Source organism: Corvus moneduloides, chromosome 13 (genome assembly GCF_009650955.1).
Source record: "Corvus moneduloides isolate bCorMon1 chromosome 13, bCorMon1.pri, whole genome shotgun sequence".
Classification (NCBI taxonomy): Eukaryota; Metazoa; Chordata; class Aves; order Passeriformes; family Corvidae; genus Corvus; species Corvus moneduloides.
The window spans coordinates 10723225-10736462 of record NC_045488.1 but is presented as its reverse complement, the minus strand read 5'-3'; the positions used below and the strand labels follow the sequence as shown (position 1 = coordinate 10736462).

Genomic DNA, 13238 nt, shown 5'->3' with positions numbered 1-13238 from the left:
CACACGATGTATTTTATTTGCTTTATTTTTTCAGACGGCTGAGAAGCGCAGGCTAGTCTTTGACGACCACTGAACGATATACACTTGAAGGAGCTGTGCCTCGAAACTAAACCCCAACAAAGCTATGGCGATGCGGGAACTGTGACGATGCGGTCACTGGTGTCCGGTTGCCTCCGCTGCCTAGCCGGGCTCGACTCGGTGAGCTCCGGCAGCCCCGACGGGCAGCGGGGCCGGGGAGGCGTCGCCGGCAGCAACCGTGAAGGGGAGCCCGGCGGCGGGAGAGGCGCAGCGGTGGGAGCGGCGCGGCGCCCTCCGCGCTCACCCGTGGCAAACCGGGAAAAAACGCTAAAGAGAATGGGGGGGCCGTGGAATTTTGATTTTAAAAGCCACATAAAATGTTATAAATGTTTGTGGCTTGCGGAGCTGCTGCGGGCGGAGGAGCCCCGCACCTGCCCTGTCCACCCCCTCAGGGAGCGAGGCCGCTCCCGGGGCCGGCTGAGGCGTCGCCGGGCAGCATCGTGAGGGGAGCGCGGCGGCTGGAGGCGGCCCTCCACGATCACCCGTAGGAAACCCGGAAAAAAATACTAAAGTGATTGAAGAAAAAATTATTTTAAAAACCCCACATACAATGTTATAAATGTTTGTGGGTTGTGGAACCGCCGGCGGGCGGATGAGTTCCGCACCTGCCGTCCCCCACCCTGAGGGAGCGCGTACGCCCCCCCGCCGCGGGCTGGCAGCAACCTGTTGGTGCGGGCGCTGCCGGGCGGCGGGAGGAGCCCCTCGGAGGGGCGGCCGGGCCGCTGACAAAGGCGGAGCAGCGGCAGCCCAGGGCCGCCCCCGGCAGCGGGGCCCGGCGGGCAGTGCGGGGCTGGGGCTGGGGCGCTCGCACAAGATGGCGGTGGGGCGGCGGGGAGAGTGCGCTCCCCCTCGTAGATGCGGCCGCGGCGGCCCCTGCTCCCGGCGCCCGGCAGGGCTTACATGGCGCTGGAGGACCTGCTGCTTTGTCTCTGCTTCTCCGCCCTCGCCGTCCTGGCTGTGCAAGGTGGGTGAGGAGGGAGAGGAGGGAGGGAAGGTGTCGGTGACCCCTCAGCCCGCGGGCGGCCGCGGTGCCACCTGCCTTCACATGGGTAGCGGGCGGCTCCGCGGGGATGCGCTCCCTGGTCGGTCACCCGCTGTACCAGCCTTCCTTCCACTTTAGTGGCCATTTACTCCCGTCGTCCTTTTCCCCCCTTAGTGGCCGTCCCGTCCTTCCGTGGCCATTCCCCCCCTCTCCCCATCCCCTTTTTCCCTCCGAGGCGGACGACAGCTGTGCTCACGGCCCGTGCCTAGATGGTGTTTCCTTTGGGGTCATCATTTGGGGGGTGACACCCTCACACTTTGAGGGCGACGCGCCCCCAAAGGAACTCCCCTCGGTGTCCGGGCTGGGTGGGCAGCGGACCAGCAGCAGCATTCCACGGTGTCTGCCTGGACAGTGGCAAGTTTCTGCCAGAGGGACGGTGGCTGTGCCAGGCTGGCAGGAAACGAAGCGTTTGTCTGGCACAGGGTGGCCCAGAGCAGGCCCAGGTGTCCGGCAGGGCCATGGAGGGAACCCTTGGCTTCCCTACCCTGCTCTCGCCGGCATGGGACACACGGATGGGCAGATGTCCCATTGGTCAAGGAAATGACCCAGGAATAGCCATGCTCCTCGCTCTCGTGTTTTGCAATGGTTACACAAACGGCACCGTGCGAGGGCACACGTACGCGGCCGCCGGGCGTGTTGGTGGCTTTCTGTGGTTGCCGTCGAAGTTTGCATTGGGGGTCGGCTGAGCAGTGGACCTTAGGTTGTGGGGTTCCTTCCCTGTGTGTGCACAACACACTAAAGGTTTTGTTTTCATGTCCGAGAAGGGCTTGGAAAGGTATAGGCTGGCAGAACTGCATCAAAAAATGTGAGCGTGTGCCACGGACTTGCTCTCATCTAAAATCCCCCCTGAACAGGGTATTGTGGTGGAGGAGCCATCCTTATGTCATTGTACATTTTTATTCCTTATAAGATGCATTCCGGTTCAGCAGAGCATAATAATAGCACGTGGATGGCTGCAGGGTTGTTTTTATTTTCTTTCTTTTTTCTTAGAACATTATGAGCTCCTGTTAGGGGTACATTATGATTTGACATAGGTGCAGCTTTTCAGTGGCTGTTGTAGAAGTGAATAACGGTCCATGTAAATGGCCCATTGCCACCAGTGAGTGTGGATTTTCCTAGATGGATGGCAGGCTGTGACCCCACCAGCAGCCGAGTGGGTAGGCTGGACTGGGTGGGAGCTGTGCCTCCTGTGTGTTTGAGCAAACAGCTAAGTGGATCCCAAGGCTTGTAATGGACAACAGTGATTTTAAAAGAAAAAAAACCCAACAACAACAACAACAAAAAAGCGAACAGAAAAATGGGGGTGGTGGAGTGGATGTTGTTTTTCCAAACCCACTTCAACAAGAAAAGTTCACATGCTTTTCGACAATTTGCAGTTGTGACTTCTTGGTGTTTCTTGCAAGCAATTAGGCAACTAGTGAAAATTGTTGCTGTTTGTTTTCTAACAATGGGCCACATCTTGTATAGGGAGTCAGTGAGTACATCTGTACAGTCCCAGTCTCTGGACGTGCTGCTGGGTACATGTGGATGTGCTTTTCAACAGGTGGGTTTGATTCTGAAAAGAAAAACACAGACTTGTTTCAATCTGAAAGTAATCTGGCAGAGGGTTGAAATGGTTTTGGGAAAGTCTGCATTTGATCCCGAAGCTGCCTGTATTTTGATCCAAAGTTCAAGCCTCGCTGAGTATGAAGTACCTGGGAGAGGAGTGGAAAATCTACCCCCCCCTCTGGGCTTGATGGAAGTAGTGCCAGTGTACACTTGCTGGGGGTGTGATCCAGTGTTTTTGAAAGCCTTCTGCTGTCTGACTTTGAGCCTGTTTTCCCTGCAGTAGCAGGAAAGGGTTTAAGGAAAAAAACAAGCACTAAACAACTTTTCAGTTGACTCCAACAAGGGGGTTGTGCTGGTTCCTTTCCTTGGGGCTCTCTACAGGGGACGTGTTGGTGGGAAGTGGGCTGAGCTTTCTATTCGAGGGATCAGCTGAAATCCATCTGGGTTTGTATAGTTTGGTTTTGTGGTTGAGTTCTCTTGCTTTAGAACAGATTTCCTTTTTCGACATCACCTCACTTGAGTTGTGATTTGTTTTATCCTTCCTGTCGCGTTCGTCTTGGCGGCGTGACCTCGCAGCCGCTGCCTGCCGTGAGAGCCTGTGCCGGGGAAGTCGTTCTTCCCATTGTTAGGGATCGAGTGTCCCCGCTGCTGCGGCCGCCTGCGCTTCGCAGGATGTCACCTGCCTGCGGATCCGCCGGCCCTGTGACTGTGGCGTTGCAATGTCACCGGGATGGGCGGTGCAGGGAAGCGGTGTTTCCTACAGCCCCCAAGAAACTGGGGGGGCACTGACAGTGCCAAACACTGTGCGCACAGCGCTGGCGAGGCTTCACCTGTATCCCCTTTCCAGAGGCAGGGTTCTCGTGCCAGAGGTTGGAGCTTGCTGCCGTTGTGCCGTGGCTGTTGTGACAGCCAGTCTCTCCAAGCCAGTCAGGGGCTGCTCCAGCATGGGGAATGCTTTTTGCTGGCATTTGTCTGTTTCTCTTCTGGTGTGTAAAGCTGAAGGAGAAACTGCTCAGGTTTGGTTCTGGTTTTGTCTCTCCTATTTTCCCTAGCTTTTTCTTTTTTTTTTTTTTTTTGGTGCCTTCACTGCCTTGAAGTCCAAAGTGAAGCAGAACAGGCTCATTTTCAGGCATATCCCTCTTTTGCAACAGACTTTCTCCTGGCAGCTGTAGCAGGTTTGATCTGCTGTGGAGGCCCTATGGGGGAGGGTGACTGCTGGTGGTACATGAGAAACTTTGGAGTGGTGCAAATAAGAATTGGAAAAGAAAATATTTGACAATCTACCTCTCCCTGGGGATGAAGGGAGATGATTTTCCCTGCATGAAGCCTCATTTGGAGATGGAGGCAGCTTCTGTGGGACAGCATAAGTGTCTCTGCACTGGGAGCACCAGGCCCTCCTGAGTTTGCGAAGCACTGGGGTGGGCTGTGGCATACATGGCATCTCTTCTGAGTGTGCACTGTGATCCCAGGCCAGTGACTTCATCTGCTCTAGCAACCTCACGGCCCATCTTTAGCCAATGTAGCGACGCTTCTCTATGTCAAAGGTGAGGATGAAATCCATCAATAAGTATTCAGTACATACATGGTCTTTGTCACTCTAGTGCACAGCTGTCTTGGGAGCAGAGTGCTGTGTTGTCCCACGGGTTTGTGACTCCTGATACCATATTGCTTGCCAGATGATTTGAATTCTTACCTCCCCTGGAGCTGCTTTTCCAAAGGCTGGCTGTTCTCCCAGGGAAAAAATCCAGGTGCTTGTGAACCAGTCTGGGCATTTGCAGTGTAAGAGATGCTGCTTGCACTATTTACATGCTCCTCTCCTGGTTAAATGGCTTCAAGGCCATTAAGCCTAGTCATGGTTATATAATTAAGATGGAAATTAATATTTAATCTGATTGTAATTTGTTGCTGGAATCCATCCCAAACTGTATCCCTGTGTGAGATGAGTGGGTACCTGAGGGAAAATTGAGGCCAGTGTTACATGCAGGGTATTTTTTGCATGGACACTGGGAATTACAGGTCTGCCTTGGGTGACAGGGAAACCCTAACCTTTACAAACCCCGAGTGATCATAGTCATTTTGTTATCAGTAGGAAGCAAATGTTTGTTTTATAGTCAGCTGTAATACTAGAGGGGATATGGTAAATCATTGTTATCAGTGTTTGCCAAGTGCAGGTTGGGCCAAAATCAACTCTGGTGCAATTTTGTTACTTTCTGGAGAAGAACTGGCTCCACTTGACCGCAGTATTTTTAGCTGGTTTTTGAAGGTGAAGAGGTGTAATTATCCCATCCAGTTATCTGTCCATCTCCCTTTTCTTTTTCCCAATGATTCCTGGACCTGCTGGTCAGTCATAACTAGTTTGGACATGGACAATTCAGAGTTTTTGAAAATAAATGACCAAGTAGAGGAGGGAGATGCAGTTTCTGCATGGACTGAAGGAGAAGCACTGGAAAACCCACCTGTGGAGGAACCTGAAGTGCCTCAATGGCAGGAAGAGCTTTGAGCAGATCATGAACCTTGTTTTGGTAGAACTGGGCAATCCACTCACAAGACACAAAACTGCAGGAAATCACAATCTCAAGTCCTTGTATTCATTTGTTTATTTTTGAAGTATTTTCTGCTGTAAAACATTACTTATGATTACACCAGCATTCACGTTATGGGGCTTGGCGTCTGCTTTGCTTTCTTTTTTTTGGGAAAGCTCTTCAAAACACAGGATTTGGAGCTGCTGTGACTTTGGCTGTTTTAATTATCTTTGTGTTGGTCACTTGCTATCTCTGCCTCAGTTTCCCCACTTGTTTCCACTGATCAGAGGATGCTTTTACACGCTGTAAACATGAAGAACACCATCACTCTTAAGCGCTCTTCTTGCATTTATTAAATCCCTTGAGTAAGTGACCTCCAAGTGCTGCTTGTGCTTTTCTGACTTAACAGCTTGTTGGTGAGAGGATCCACAGCTGCTAAAACTGAATTTGCCACCTTCATAGAAAGCAGCATTGAGCCGTGTTTTTACAAGCCCTTCTAGAGCTGCCAAACCCTCCACCAGATGTGGGGGGAAGTCTGAAGAGCTTCTAATTTGTCTGACTATCACTAGTATGCTGAAGTCATCCTTGAAACACCGTTGTATTTCCTAATTCTGAAGTATCATGGAGGCTTCAAGGACGAGGAAGAGCTGGTCAGTGTTTCCTTGCAGGAAGGTAAAATTCTGCTGGAGCTGCAGCTGCTGAGAAGGGAAATTCGTGGGGGAGCCAAACCAGGTGTCTGAGCCTATCTAACATTGTCCTGTTTGCAGGTGTCAGGACACTTTGTGAGGGTGTAGGTCATGGAGCTTCTCCCTTGGACGTGTTTTTGTTCATGTCACTGATGCCCTTTGGTGTCTCTGAGTCAGATCCTCTCCGGCTCCTAATCCATGTGATCCTGCTGTTGTGATATGGGCTGGCTTTATCTGAGAAGTCCAGCAGCTGCTGTGTCTTATCTCCGTGGGTAATAAACATACTTTGTGGTGGTTATGATAAGCAATTACTGTGTTCCAGGGAAACTTTCATATCAGATGTTCTGAAATTATTTAAAAATATTTATCAGCATTTTAAACACAATTGCCTGTTATTGCCATATTAAATTCAGCTGAGGTATTGAATAGCCTGGTTTATTCTATCCTTTCTTGTTTTTCCGTGTTTTAATTTTTTTTTGAGATTTTTTTTTGAGATCTTTTTTTGAGATGAAGTTGTTGAGGACAGGTCATCAGTATTAAAGGTGTGTTAATAAAATGTGAGCATCCCCAAGGTTTGCTCCCAGCCTAAATTGGTGGGAGAATTAAAATCTAGCATGTGAAGTATTGCATTTGTTCTCAGTCTGCTGTGGGCTCTTTCCCTTGTTCTGACTGACTTCTCTGGTCTCATTTCCTGCTTGGGTCTTTGAACCACATTGAACCCACATCCCTTTGGAGTTGGGATGGCTTAGCACTTTGTTAAATGTAAGACTTTGGGAAATTAAACAGTTAAAAGGGTGCTAGGATGGCAGAACTTGGTGGAGCAAACCTGGGATGCAGAAGCAATGCCAGGCTGGCAGCAGGGATGTGATAAAGTCCTAGTTCTGTTTTACTGTGTGCTGGGAAATGTGCATCCTTGATGGTTTCTAAATTGACTGTCAATAGATGATCAAGGTAATTGGTGTGACCAAAAGGTCATTACTTAATGAAATGGATTTCCCATGCCCTGTCAATACACTGAGAGTTTTGGCAAAATCTGTTCGTGCACTCAGGGCTTTGATAAATCATCTTTTTTCAGAAGCATCATCAGTGCTTACAGGTTCCAGAATTGCCTTAAGTTTTGCACCTAAGGTAAGGCTGTCCTCTCTGTGGCTGTTGGCTGGCTGTTGGATACAGCTGCAGAATGGGTGCATGTATTTTCCAGATAAAACTTGAATTTTCCCTGATATTAAAACTAGTCAAGAGTTCACTGATTTTTTTTTTTTTCTGTGCATGTGAGAAGGATTTTCTTTTGGAAAGAAGGATGTTCTTTTGGAAATCTTTGTCCCTTTTTTGTCTCTTTTTAGCTGATGGTCTAGTGAAAATGTGCTCTTACCTTTCTGCAGTTATCTGTGCTGCTTTAAAGGAATGATGAGCATAGTCTTCCTAATTAGATACACCCAGAAGGGACAGAGCCAAGTTTGAACCCATTTTTGTGCCCTGCCGGTCCCACCTGTCTGTCTGACTTGTGGCAAAGCCTTGAAAGAGCTTGTAAGAAAGAGACAGGGAGCTTTTCATGGAAAGAAAAACCAAACCAAACCAAGGACTGGGGAGGGCAGAGAATTAGCAGGTGTTCAGGCTGATGTCGGGGGGGGGGACACAGGGGGACGGGGATCAGCATGTGGTTTAGGGGTGGGAGCTGCCCCTGTGTGGGAGATAAGGGGCTCCTCGTTGAAGGTTATCTTCAGCAAAGGGGTACAGAGTGTGACATGGGGTGGAAGAGCTGGGGCTGCTGGCTTGGCTTCGTGGTTTTCTTGCTTGATAGGTATTTCCCCCTGTCACAGAGGCTAGGGCAGCCCTGCTGTTGGAGAATTCAGGCTTTCACAAGAGGGTGATCCTGTCTGTGGGTGACAGGTCTGTGTGGTTTGCAAAGACACTTCTGAAGGCACGTTGCATTGTTCCATAGCAAGGCATCTTGGCAAAATACACTCAGATAGGATAAAAAGGGAAAAATAATCCCAGGATTTGATCCAACACCAGCTCCTTTGCTGGCTTGGCAAAAATTGTTTAGATTCTCCCTCCCAATAATGGTTTTGTAAACATAATACTGCCTATTAGCCATGTAAATTACTGTCATTGGTGGCAATTGTTGTGATGGAAAGATAAGTATCTTGAAACTCTGGTTTGATTTACCCCCCCTGCCCACCCAGCTTGCTAACCAATTGTTTGTGTCAGTGCTGATTGTGGTTTTTGTCAGAGAAATCAAAATATTGATCAAATTTATTTAGCCCTGTGTTCCCTAGGTCACAGTAAAGGCAACTTTTCTTTCTTTTCCTTTGTACTCTTTTTCTCTGTACTGAAAACAAAGGGAACCTTTCCTCAAGAAGATGAGCCATACGTTCCCAAAGTCAAAAGTCATCTGCTTAAAGAGGATCCTTAGGAGCAGTCTTCCTATCTGGAGGCTTTTCTCAAGAGTCTGTTAGTGGAAAATCTGGCGAGCAGCATTGCCACAAGTACTATTGTGGGGTTTTCTTTATGTGCACAGTGGGGAGAGATGGACGTTTCTCCCAGCTGCTGGCAGAGAAGAGCTTCCCATTTACTTTGTACTTGTGGCTGCTGCCAGGATTTGCTGTTTAGCAGCAGAGGAGTTAAGTGAGGGGTGAAAGGCTTCAGCAACACTTCAGCAACCAGGCACGAGACTGAGCTGTCAGATCATTCTCTGTTTTTTACACCAGTGAAGGCACTTGGGATAGTTCTGTATGTTTAATGCAAGCAGTATATTGTGCTGCCTTCTTGTGTACTGTGGGAAGCTGAGGCATTTCTTATTCCAGGTTTAATGGTTGTGCTTGAGAAAGAGCATCTCTTAAAAAGCAACACCCACTTCTGACTTAAACATTTTACTGTGGGTGCTTGTCCATCACAGCCCCTCAGGAGGCTGGTTTGATGTCCTTGCTCAGTGATGTGCACCTTCAGTTTGAGTTTACCCAGCTGGGGTTTATAGGGGTATGTGAAGACAGGTCCTGGTATGAAGAGCCTCCCTGTGAGGATGGGTACACTCACTGAATTTCCTGGTAACCTGCTCTTCATTAAGCCAAGTATAGGCAGGTACTTTCTTCACCTGTTTCCCGTCCGTAATCTCAGCCTTCTGTAGTAACAGTACTAAGTAAGCCCTGCTTTTCTCAGTCAGGTGTTTGCTCAGCTGGGGAAATCTCTTACTGTTTCAGATCAGAGCCTGACTTCTTGGATCTGGACCGTGAAAATCCCTAGGGCACCAGTTCCCTCCAGCTCAGTGCAGAGCTGCCATTCAGCCAAGACAGCCAGTGCTGGATGTGGCTTTCCAGATGTGATGGGATCAGAGCCAGCAGAGGGAAAAGTAAAGAAACCTTCAGCTCCAAGAGCGTCTCTTTGTGGAGCAGCCGAGCTGTTGCTGAGGCAGATTTGGCATGTTGCAGGAGGATGCTCACATGCAGGAAACCAGAGGAAGCATCAGGATGGGGGCACATCTGTGTAACTTCCATATAGATTTTAAACAGAAAGGCTAAGTTGGTATGTGGTATGGGCAGGGCTGTAAATGAAAATTCCTGAATACTTGTTTGGTATTTTAAAGTTTGTGAGGTTTAAAAACATGCTGCCCTCATAGGGAGTATTTTCTTCTCACCAGAAAATTGCTAAGACTACAAATTTGACAGAACTAATTTTTATAGCATTTTCTAAGATGAACTAATTGTGTATTTTGGACAGAGGAAGACAACAGTGTGGATGTGTGGTTTTTTTTAGATTTCATTTAAAATGTGACTTGGATTATCCTGCAATTTATCTGAGCGATGTAAAGGTTTCTGCTGGAAAACGCAAGTGATTATAGGCTGGTGACTAACAAATAATCCTTGGCTAATGTGGGTTGGGATCAATTAACGTTAATCCCTTCTCAACAGTAGTAAAAGTTGGATAAAGGAGATTTTGCAAGGCTGTTGCTGACCTGAACGTGAGAATGATCACACAGCATTCCCTGAAATGAAATTGGCTCTCTGGAAGAGACATCATTCTCATAATTTGTTTCTAACAGCAGAGAAGGAGCTATTCAAAGTGGCCCAAAATTGTCTGGTTATGAAGATGAGGATTTCTCCTGTGCTGGTGTTATGTGCTGAGGCACAAGAGACCTCATTAAAGGAGGAGCAGGAGTAATTAGTCTAGATTAATGGAAATAAATCTGGTTTTAGTAAAAAATGAGGTTGGATTCCTTGGTCCAGAGCAGCCACCATCTATAGTGCTCATCTTGCAGTCAGATGCACAGAGGCAAAACTCTCCTTACTGTCGAGAAAAGTGGACGATCTGGGGTGTTTTTTGTTGAAATCTCAGTGTAAATCCAGGAGTGGTTTTTAGATGTGTTTTGGTGAAATAAGCAGAAGCCCAGAGACAGCCAGGGAGAAGCATCATATCCGAGCCTGGACCCCCATTGATCCAGGACGGCCCCATAGTGGTGTGACAGTCCCCACAGGAATTCTGCCGCTGGGATACTGTGTGTTGAAAGCATGTCCTTCACCAATTGGAAGCAGACACAGGCCTTTTACTGCTTTGTCCTCAAACTGTCATGTTTCAGCTGGCTGCAGCTTTGGAAAACAGAAAGATTTATGTGTTCTGAAGAGAAACTTGGGCTAACAGTGGGTAAATGCACTGTAGATGCTGGAAAGTTAAACAGCCAAGTAGGTGTGACGCATTTTTGAAATAGGTTATGAAATATATTATCCTCCTGTTGTTATGATAGATGTATGTTTAAGTTTGGAAATGGGAGGGCAGATTTCCACCCATTTGACCCTTGGTCCTAACCATGTTCAAAAGTTTGTACTGCTCCTTGTTTCCTTCCACCTTCACATTCATCCCTGTAGCCACAGATATGGCTGTTATGTTGCAGTTTCTCATAACACAATCCCTGAGCTGTAAGAGGTCACTTTGGACTTTCAATGATAACTAAGTTTCCAGATCACGACCAGATACTGTCCTTTCAAACAGGACTAGGTAAGAAGTTAAGCCAGGAGGATTGAAGTCCCAAGGTGGTCAGGTCCTTGGTAAGATCACTGCATGTCTAGCTGTGGGCACCCCTTTGATTTAACAGTTTATCATCTCCCATTTTATTATTTTCTATGTCAAACCCGCCCTCTTATCTGCTATTGTCCCAGCAAGGCTGGCTGGCTGTGCTGATAACATACCGGTGGGGTTAGGTGATAACAGAAAGAAGCAGAGCAGGTCTAGATAAAGCCGGGATGGTCCACGCCTGTGGAGTGAGCTGGTGTCAGACACTGCAGCTGTAGCCAGGCAGTGAAGCCCAGATGGGTTTTGTGACTTCCCGAAGGCCATGGGGTGGGTGGTGACAGGGCTGTCCCTGGACAGGCTGGTGCTTTGTCAGGACTGCCCACACTGTCTGTTCTCTGCAAAATTAACTCTTGGCCTAAGCCCCCCTCACGTTTGCCTTGTGTTTGTGTGCTGTGTGGGTGGCCTGTATGTCCTTGTGTCCTCCAAGGGAAGTGACACCTCTCTTGGGGCAATGTGGGCTTGCAGTGACAGTTGTCTGCACTGAGCTGTTAAAAAATACTTTTCCATTAGTTCTCTTTGTTGCTGATCTGAATTGTCTTCTCTTCCCCTGTGTGCTGGCTTATTATTTCTTCTTAATTCATAGTTTGTGCAATTACCTGGGAAATGCAGGAGAGTTGGCAGGAATTTGACAAGCCCGACTTCTCTTCTTGGGAGTAGATGACTTTGTTCCAATGCAGCCTGGGAGGGTTGGTTCTTGTCCTCTCTGAGTGACAAGTTGCACACCCAGGCCTTTCTGCAGGACAGATTGGCTGTTTGGAGAGAGCTAGAAAGCACAAGGAGCAGGGAGAGGGTCTATGTGTATTTCCTTGTGTACCTTGTAGGACTGAAACCAGAGCTGTTTTTTGACATTCTGTATCTGCTCTGCATTATGGCACTTTACACCCTGCCCTGAAGACACGCTCCAGATTTGAACCCCAGCCTATCAAGAGCAAGCAAGGGAGGCTCTTTGTTTAACTTGAAAAGACAGAATTGTACAATAAATAGTTCTAAACACATGCCAGGGGATTTTGTTTATTGTGAAAGCTTTCAGCTCAGTCTGAGGAGTGCATGTGTCTTGGGGTTGTCACCAAAGTGACACCCCTGCAGAAGGGTTCTTTGCCCCTTTTCTCTGAAGACAGTATTTCAGGTAAGAACAGAGATGTGATCTGGTCTCCTTTTGAAAGGAGAAAGCCAGCACACAGCAAGATAAAAGGGCTGTCACTGGTTAAAATGTGGCAGTTTGGCTGCTTGTACCTTATGTTTTACTGGCAAATCTGTTGTGCCCCTGGTTTTCCCGTATGAGTGCTCCTCTTTTTAAAAACCGTTGTATTCATACCTTGACTTCCCAGCTGCCAGGAAGGACCTCTTCTTGATGGAGCTGGACTAAGCTGTTTGCTGGATGGCTTCACAGCTAGACTTCAGGCTGTTGGTAGAGAAGGAGCTTTACTTGCCCTTCTCCTTGCAATTTTATTTTCAGGTGAACTGCAGAATCTCATTGCCCACGGCAGTGGCAGGGCATTGAAGATTTCTGACCTAATTATCTCATTTGCACTGCAAGTAGCAGTAAAATTCATGTGCTGTCAAGGGGACTTCGCTGTGGCAGCTGTAGAGCGGTGGGAGAAAAAGCCTTCATGAAAAGGCTTGTGCAGAGGATTTGCTTCCCACAGTGCAGGCTGGCTCGGGCTGCCTGCATGTTCCCAGCTGTACAGGTGCTTTCCTGCAAGACCTGGATGGCTTGAATGAGGTGTAAGTGAGAAGTTACCATGTTCTGGACTCCACTGAGGCCCTTCAAATGCCATTTTTGGGTAATGTTTGTGAAGATCCAGCTTGGAAGGTGGAGTTATTTCTTTGTCAGGACTGTCAAAGATTAATGTTATGTAGAATCTGCCATTTGACTAAGCCTCGTCTACAGAGGGGCTGTTCAGTTGTGGTGGGTTAAATATAGCAAGTTTCAGTGGTGAGAGCTGCGATAGAGCCAGGTATTTGCACATCATTTCTGAGTCTCTCATAGATTCAGGTCTCTGTATTTATGCCTGGATGTAAGGAATCTTCTGCTGTTTGAGTGAAACAGATCAAAATATTAACTCTAGCTATTCCTACCCTGAAACTGAAGTGTTGCTACATCTCTCCTAGGCAAGGAACTTGTGAGGCAGATGTGGTCTAAGTAACACTAAACTGTGTGTAGCAAGAAGGCAAGAAAAAGGAGTGTGGGAGTATTTGGTGCCTTGATCATCAGTTGAAGGCAGAGGGATGAGAAAGATCTTTGATGATTAATATCTTTGATCTTGAAGATGATGAAAAATTCAGAAACATTAGCGT

At 47.8% G+C, this 13238-nt stretch overlaps 1 protein-coding gene across 4 annotated transcripts in view; it reads left to right on the top strand.

The window, feature by feature from the left end:
* The first annotated feature begins 833 nt into the window (after window positions 1–833).
* IGDCC4 (immunoglobulin superfamily DCC subclass member 4) overlaps window positions 834–13238 on the top strand; it is a 95203-nt gene continuing 82798 nt past the window's right edge. Inside the window, exon 1 of one of the 4 annotated variants that reach the window (XM_032122866.1) lies at window positions 834–1042. In XM_032122866.1, coding sequence (XP_031978757.1) covers window positions 934–1042 — 109 coding nt within the window. In that variant the 5' untranslated portion in view covers window positions 834–933. The remainder of the gene's footprint in view (window positions 1043–13238) is intronic. The other 3 variants (XM_032122867.1, XM_032122868.1, XM_032122869.1) reach the window with 3 other exon arrangements.